This window comes from Phalangium opilio, unplaced genomic scaffold (assembly GCF_054372755.1).
Source record: "Phalangium opilio isolate 3A_F unplaced genomic scaffold, DU_Popi_V2 ptg000038l_1, whole genome shotgun sequence".
In the NCBI taxonomy this organism is placed as follows: Eukaryota; Metazoa; Arthropoda; class Arachnida; order Opiliones; family Phalangiidae; genus Phalangium; species Phalangium opilio.
The window spans coordinates 4,668,882-4,677,721 of record NW_028324161.1 but is presented as its reverse complement, the minus strand read 5'-3'; the positions used below and the strand labels follow the sequence as shown (position 1 = coordinate 4,677,721).

Sequence of the window (8,840 nt, the reverse complement as noted above, 5' to 3'; positions counted from 1 at the left end):
GTTTCGCATTTTCGTGATTTCATATTGTTTTATAAAATACATGAATAGTTTTAAAATACATGAATAGTTTTAACACTCCCCGGCGTAATACGTTAGTATTACTGGGTTTACAAATTTTTATTAAATTTTTTTTTAACAATGAAACGCTCTTTTAAACAATCAAAAAGTTTTTTTTTTTTTTTTTAACTTTTTTTTTGAACAATGAAATGCTCTTTTAATCAAGCAACAATTTTTTTTTTTTTTTTTACAAGCAAATCGTTTTTTTTTGTGTATTTTTTATTTTAATTAACAGTGTCATTTTCATTAATCTCTAATGCATAAAGTAGTTGGACTGGTCGCCTTAGTACGGTATTATTACCCATCCTGACTATACACGATCTAACCTTCCCATCGCGACCTTCCATAACCTCCGTAACTACTCCTAACTTCCAGTTGTGTTTTGGGACCTTTTCTTCGTGCACGATCATTACGTCGCCCAGTTTTATTTTTGTGTTTTTCTTTGCTAAGTTAATATGATGCGCCGTTCTTAACTCTAGGAGATATTCTTCCCTCCAGCGTTTGAATAGGCGTTGCATGATCGTGACGCGATAGCGTAATCGTTTCGCGAAATCCGATTGATATTTTGGCATTTGAGCGTCTTCAGCTACCTGAACTGGTAGTCTGGTGACTCGCTTTCCGATTAGAAGCGTCGATGGCGACAGCGGTTCCGGTTCGCTTGCGTCGTTGAAAACGTAGGTGATTGGCCTGGCATTGATTACGGCCTCCGTTTCGATAACGACAGTCTCCAATTCTTGATATGTGAGCAACGCTTTTCCTAATGTTTTTCGGAGTATCAGCTTAGTGCTTTTCACCATGCGTTCGTAAAACCCACCGGCCCAAGGCGCCTTCTCCACAATAAATTTCCATGTTATGCCTTTGTTTCCAAAAAATTGGCGTACTTGGTCGCAGTTGATACTTTCCCATATCTTCTTTAAATCTTTGTCCGCCCTCTTAAACGTTTTGGCGTTGTCCGAGTAAACTACCGACGGGATTCCACGTCTCGCGATCATTCGGCGGAAAGCCATCAAAAATTCATAAGTCGTTAATGAAGGCACCAGTTCGAGATGAAGAGCTCGAGTGGTTGCGCAAGTTATTAGACAGATGTAGCATTTTTCTTCTGTTTTGTCATTCTTTACAGACAATGGACCAGCGTAATCTATCCCGACTACGGAAAACGGCTCGGCTTCAACTACGCGGTCTTTAGGTAGTAATCCGGTATCTTCTTGACATGATTTTGCGTTAGATCTCTTGCATTTGTAGCAATGTTTTACCACATTCCTAGCTAATTGCCTCCCGGCGATAATCCAATATTTTTCTCGCGACTGCGTGGCTGTCGCTTGTATTCCTGAGTGAAGAACTTCTTCATGGCTTCGCGTCATCAGTAGCCATGACAGATAGTGTGATTTTTTCATAATTATTGGGTGCTTTAATTGATAGGAGAGATTGCTTTCTTCTAGCCTGCCTCCAACACAGAGAAGCCCTTGCTCATTCAATAATGGTTTCAACGTGGAGATGTCGGAATCTTTAGGAATGCATTTTTTTTCTTTGAGCGCCGTCATTTCTCTGGCATAATCCTCTCGTTGCAGATCTTTGATAAATCTTGTTTCCATTTCTAGCATTTCTTTCGCTGTTATCGGCCCGGTTTCAACTGGTTTCCTTTTCATTTTGTTTACAAAACGAAAAACGTTTGCGGCTATTCTGCAGGCTTTGTTAATACTGCTATATCGTTCTAGGCATACAATATGGTGTATGTTTGACTTCACTTTAACTTGGGCTGTCAATGCTTCAACCTTCCTTTTTTCTAAATCTTCAATTTTCACGCCTTCCATTCCTCCCTTTTCCAATGGCCATTCGCTTTTCTCTTGTTTCAGCCATTCTGGACCTCCGAACCATAGACTTTTTTCTTTCATTTCATTTGGTGTGGCACCCCTGGTGGGTATATCGGCTGGATTTTGGGAGCCGGGGCAATGCGCCCAACTTTGGGGGTCGACCAGTTGTTGAATTTCAACCACCCGGTTTTGAACAAAGGGTTTCCAACCTTTGGACGGCCCTTTTATCCAGTGGTACGCTATTTTTGAGTCTGTCCACATTCGGATACCTATGTCTTCCTTGAATAGGTTTTTAACGGTTTTGACCAGACGAGAGCCCAGTAGACATCCCATCAATTCTAATCTGGGCAGGGTTATCTTCTTTAATGGCGCTACCCTCGTTTTTGAAGTGACGAAAGAGACCTTTATTTGCCCGTCCTTTGTTACGTAACGCACGTACACTATAGCGGCATACGCCTTAATGCTTGCATCCGAAAAGCAATGTAGTTCTTTTTCGATTATTATGTCCTTTAGATCAAAATAACATCTTTTTATAGTACAGCTTGCGAACTCCTGCATCTCTTCACACCATTTGTGAAATTGTCGGCTTAACTCCTCTGGAAGGGTTTCGTCCCAACCAAGCCCCAATTCCCACAGGGCCTGAAATATGAATTTCGCTTTTATGACGTATGGCGACAAAATCCCAACTGGGTCAAAGATTTGGGCTACGGTGCTTAAGACAAATCTTTTCGTGTTGTCATTTGTTTGGACAACTGATACCAGGTTTTTCAAGTCTACTGCTAGTGTATCCGTTTCTGGATTCCAAACAAGACCGAGTATTTTCTGCGTTGTTGGTTCTACGGCTCCATCAATTTTCACCTTAGCGTTTGGATTTTTTCTGTCTTCGGCCCATTTGTTTCGTAACTCGGCGTTATTTGTCTGCCATTTTCTGAGTTCCATGGACGCGTCTTTAAGGATTGAGGAAGCCTTGACTGATAATTTGTAGGCTCCTGCTACGTCGTCTTTGCCGCTCGCTAAATCGTCAACGTATATGTTTTGATCCAAGACCTCGTAGATCTCTGGCTCTGATACTTGGTACTTTCTGATATGTGTTTTGATGGTTGCGGCCAGTAAAAATGGAGAACTTGTGACTCCGAAGGGAACCCTTGACATTTTAAAGACCCTAAATTCCTTTTCATTAATCTTCCCATTTTTGTCTTCTTTTGTCCATAGGAATCTTACGGCGTCCCTTTCTTTTGGCTCAAGCGAAACTTGCAGGAAAGCTTTCGCTATGTCAGCTGTTAGCGCGATCTTATGGCATCTAAATTGAAGTAATAAGTTTAGGAGGTCTGGATTCAGATTCGGGCCGCTATCCAGACAATCATTCAACGAGGGCGCTCCGTGGACATGTGACGAAGCATCAAAGACGACTCTCAACTTGGTAGTCGCGCTTGTTTCTCTCTTTACGGGTTGATGTGGCAGGTAGTAAGTCCCAGCGGGACATTCTTCTGGCTTGCTTACTTCCTCTACGATTTCTTGCCTCATTTGGTCTTCAATAACAGCTTTATAGTCTTTATAGAGCTCCGGATCTCGGTTAAATCTTCTGACGAGTCCCTCCATTCTCTTGGTGGCTACAGTGAGATTATCTGGCAACTTTTCTTTATTTGTTTTCCAAGGGAAGGTGACACTATATCTTCCATTCTTCAGTGTCGTTTCACTCTCGAACTTCTCCAGAACTTCAGTGGCAGTGGGGTCGCTATTTTCCTTTTCTTGAACACCCATGCTTTCTAAATCCCAAAATGATTGTAGCGTTGTGGAAATTAACTTTTCTTCGATGCTGATATTCATTACGCTGACAGCGTACGTTCTAATTGCGATATTTTCTTGATCAGAGGGACCTTGAATGACCCACCCTAGCGTCGTTTCTATAGCCATCAAGGCTCGTCCAAATCTTTCGGATCGCCCAGTGGCGAATTCCCAGTAGGAATCTCCTCCAATTAGAATACCTATACTGGAGCTTTGGGGCGTATTTGTATTTGATTTATCAGCGATTTGCAGTCCTTTTCTTTCCATCTTTTTTTTGATATCTTCGCAATGGACTGGCGTAACTGCTTCGCATACATATGGTACTTCGATGGCCGTTATCTCGATTACGTCATCAGTTTTTTCGGTATTCGCCAAGGTTATTTTAACCAGGTTCCTGACCGCTTCTTTAGGGGTGTCGCTCCCGAAGCTTCTAACTTCAATCATGCGTTTTCCAACGACGGGCAATCTTAATCTTTTCGAGATTTCTTCCTTTATGAAGCTGGCCTGGCTTCCCGTATCTAGCAGGCATCTCGCTTCCTCTCCTACTCCGTTGACGGGATTTGCAACGAGCGCGAAGGCAGTTTGTAGCAAGACCGTTTTTCCGCAGGTGACCGCGTGCGCTCCTACTTCGATATTTTTCGGTGCTTCTGTGGGGTGCGTTTCTTCCCCCGCTTGTTCTCCATTATTTGACCGTTTTGGTTTGTTTGCCTCATTCTGTTCACAGATGGCGACATTATGTTTTTTCTTGCATAGTTTGCAGGAATTGTAGTAGGAATTACAGTTTCTCGTGTCATGACCGAATCTGGTGCATACGGCACAGCGGTTCTCGCCCGTTATCATTTTTTTCTTTTCTTCCAGCGTGTGGTCTGTACAGTTTGAAGTCGCGTGTGACGTAGACTTGCAAAATATACAAAAGATATTTCTGGTTTTTACAGCCGCGTTGAAGACTGCCGCGCTACTGTTCCCGTATCTTGACCTATTTTGTTCATATCTTTGAGGCTTTTGTCTACCTCTTTCGTACGACCACGATTCATGCCTTAACTCATTTTTTGGGGCTTGAGGCATTTCCCCTAGCATGTCACACGTTTCTCTGCTTTCAAGTTGCTCGCGTAAAAATTCCACTAGGGCATCAACATCCCAACTAGCGGCCGTTCCGCGTTCTTTCGTATATTCTAAACGAATATCGCGGGGCATACATCCTAACAATTTCGGGCACAAAAAGGTGCCGTTTACCGCAGTGTCTACCCCTAATGATCTCAGACTGCGAATATTTACCTCGCAGGCGTCATAGAACCTTCGTAAGGCGACCAAATCTCCCGAACTACGTACTGGCTCGAGTGCCAGTAACTTTTTCATATGAGCATGCGCTACTAAATCATCCCTACCAAATCTAGCTTTTAACATTTTTATAGCTTCATTATAATTGTCCTCAGACGGTTTCATGCCAGCTAAGACTTTTAAAGCATCTTTCTCTAAATATGATTTTAGGTAAATAAATTTCTGTACCTTGGATAAAGTTGTTTTTGAGTCCACCGTTGTCTCGAACTGACTCCAGAAACCTGTCCATTCAGTAACATCTCCTGAGAACTTTTGCAAAACGAGTGGTGGTAGTTTTGAGTGAAGAGTCGCGTTTATCGCGTTAGGTAAGTCTATTTGGGAACCTGACCCTGATGAGTGTCCAAGGATGATTCCCGCCCTCTTTAGGCTGCGTTTAGCTGCGATTTTTACAGTTGTAATGGCACTCCTATACTTTTCCTGGCTGTCTCCTTCCGCTTTTAGTTCGGTGTCGTCATCGGGTGTCAGCTCCATGATTTGATTATTTAACGTTTCCAGATGGGTTTCCTTTAAGTCCAGCATCTGTAGTTGATCCTCGATGTCGTCTTCATTTAACGTCGTCGCCTTTAATAAATTCTCCAAGTGGTTTACGGCATTTGTAGTGCTGGTACGAACTGGCTTCCGTACCGCCTTTAGTCGTTTTAAATCCGCCGCTTGTGCCTCCATAGTTTTTAAATTTATTTTGTTTTCACTTAACTGACATTAATTGTTTAATTGTTTATTTTCTGGGATCTAAATATCTGGTATCGATCCCGGTTTCTCGCACCATGTATAAACCCGACCTTTATTTTGGGTTTACCTTTGGGTATTGTCCTTTCAGGGAGAGCTTAATTTTTTCCTCGTCAACCGACTGAAAAATTGTCGAGGTTAATTTAATTTAACGATTGATTTTAGCGCGATGATATTATCCGCATGTTTGATATTTTAAGCTAAGTCCAAGGAAATTATTTGAACAAAGAGTCGAAGATTGTATTTTTTAACAACTTTTTTTTATTGACTGCTCTTATTGAGATTTTTGGCGGTACTGAATTTAGAGGAGAATCCTCTCTCGAAATTCTCTTTTTTTTTATTGTAAAAGGGAGTGAAAGCCCGCGACTTTTGACCAATCGCGGACCTCCGTGCTCTTAACATTTCCAAATATGGGCATGAAAAAGGAGAGAATTCAAGTATCTCGGGCTTTGCCCCTCGCATTCCTGGGACACATACGTCACCTTTTTTTTGGCGCCAGAGATCTTACCTCTCCTTTTTCCCTTTCTATAGAATAGAAGCCCTTTACTTTGTTCGTTTTTGGTTTATTGAATTTTAAGTTAATGTTACATTTTTAGGTTTATATTTAAGATGTTTCGCATTTTCGTGATTTCATATTGTTTTATAAAATACATGAATAGTTTTAAAATACATGAATAGTTTTAACAGGAGACTAATTTCGTTCTTTTTTTAAAGGAAATAACGCTCTTTTATCATCTTTAACGTAGCAAATAATGTATCAAAGCTATCCTAAATACTCCATTTTACCTTCAATCTGGCAGCTAAATCAAAAACTTTCAGTGCTTACATCTCAAGTAAACGCTGTATCAATCTAGGATTAATCAAAACATTTGTTAAAAAAAGAGTACATTTTTTAACCTTTTTATCGCAACCATACAATATATTGTGATTTTCCCCGCTCGATGAAGTCTCTTAAACCGATCTTAAATAGTTGGGGGTTCAACATTGTTAACAAGTTGGCGGGTGTATCTTATTATTTCTTGTCAGATATTTACGCCTATACAGAACTTTGACGAGATTAAGATTGATTTTGTATAAAAATCATGCTCAAATCCTTGTTTGTTTCAGTCATTCTCACAAAGTCTCTGATTTTTTAGTGAGGTTAACAGGTTTATTTAAGTAGGGTTTACAAATAAACGTTAGAAGACGAAACGTTGTGTGCCGTTTTTATTACTGAATGATAAGAGAAATCCCTTGATTCTATCGACCCCATGATACGAGTTAACATTTTTAAAATTAAGTGCTCAAAGCCTTAATCCCTCGTTAGACGGACAGTAACCTTTTTAGAATAACTAGACTAATATTTGTACCAAACCATTATAATTTTATTTTGGAGCACTAGAATTCTTTGTCCATATAGGACCAAATTGCTCTGGGTTTAGCTTCCTTTATTTACAAATCTTTCACAATCAATTGTGTCCTTTTTTCAAGGTACTACAGTCAATCGCTATATTAGTAAGTAGCGAAAATTATCATTGTACTGTGAAATTAACCCAAAATTAACCCAAACAATCTCAATTATTATTCGCATTTACGCCTTTTGTTATGCGAGTTTTGTATACACATCGGTGCAGAAAGGATTTAATGTTCTAATCCTGCGAAAGACGCCTAATGTTTACTATTCGACTTGTTTTGAGAATTTCATTCCGTTGATAAACCTTTTCATAACGAATACTAGCTCAGTTGGCACTGTCTCTTCTTCAAAAGTTTCGAAATTTGGCTTTAGTCGCATAAGAAATTAAGACTTATGTTATATTTAAGTGTTTAGTTGCTACCGGGCTGATGAAATATTTTATTACCTATTCCGTAAACACGTTCAGGCAAGGGCTTTAGGAGGTGGTTGACCAGTGCTATTGCATTGTTATCATTGGAATTTATTTTGTGATTTATTTATTTTTTAATTGAGTAGGTGACAAATCGACATCTCTCCTACACAATCATACTATGATTCATGACCGTAAGAAACTATCTTTTCATAGGCTAGAACTTTTTTGAAAAGTGTACAATGGTTTTTATGACCTATTAGGGAAATTCGGAACCTTATTATTTAACAGACGTGAAGATAACAAAGGATATTGTCACAATTGAGAATCTCTAGAAACGCTTTACGCACCCTGTTTTTTTATTTATTACAAGTATTGGCCCTTATTTGCGGTGTTTGTAACAAAAATCTATTTATAGGCCACTCTTTTGTTGACAATTTTTTTGACATAAAGTAAATCCAACGTTATAAAATTGGTAAACTATTAACAGGCATGGGTCCGAAATGCATTGTGTGAAAACATCTGGTGACTGATGGGATCAGGTAATAAAGGCTATCGTTAAATTATTGAGGAATGTGGGCGTGTCTATTAAGAAATTTCGTTAGCTCAAGGTAGCATTTTTTGGAAAATATACAATGGTTTTTATGACCTGTTAGAAAAATTCGGAACGTTATTATTTATCAGACTTGAAGACAACAAAGGATATTTTCACAATTGAGAATCACTAGAAACTTTTTACACACCATGTTTTTTTATTTTATTACCCCAATAAAATTGTCTCTTATTTGCAGTGTTTATAACAAAATTCTTTATAGGCCGCTCTTTTGTTGATAATTTATTTGACATAAAGCAAATCCAATGTTCTTTAGTTTCTAAACTATTAACAAGCGTGTGTCAGAAATGCATTGAAAGCAAAACATCTGGTGACTGGTAAGCAATAAATCAGGCTATTGTTAAAGTATTGAGAAATGAGGGCGTGTCTATTAAGAAATTTAGTATAAAAGCGGCTGAGGAAATGATCAAAATACACAGTCGATCTTCAAACACCGAAAGATAAACATGGATCCTGAAACTCTTAGTACAACTTTGAACGAACTGAATATAAATAGACCTTGGCCATTACGTTTAATATATGAGTTTTATTTCTACCTATGCGCCTATCTGCGAATAGATCCGTTGTACGGACCTCAGACTCTACCAGAACTCGTATTACATGGTGGCTTAAACGCTATTCAAGCTTGCCTCGACTTACTCGAGTATATGAAAACAGTTGCTCGAACACCAGAGGACTGTAATACCTTAGAAGAATTGGAAAACCTAA

General features: G+C 39.3%; 1 protein-coding gene across 1 annotated transcript; it reads right to left on the bottom strand.

Moving 5' to 3' along the window:
* Positions 1-281: 281 nt before the first annotated feature.
* On the bottom strand, positions 282-5,654 carry LOC149682746 (uncharacterized). The gene has a single exon (XM_089834386.1). It carries the CDS (start codon positions 5,652-5,654, stop codon positions 282-284), a length of 5,373 nt encoding a protein of 1,790 aa, XP_089690512.1.
* Positions 5,655-8,840: the final 3,186 nt, after the last annotated feature.

Excerpts from the sequence above, each read along its gene's own strand:
- LOC149682746 (XM_089834386.1), bottom strand. The coding sequence starts at position 5,654 with ATGGAGGCACAAGCGGCGGATTTAAAACGACTAAAGGCGGTACGGAAG.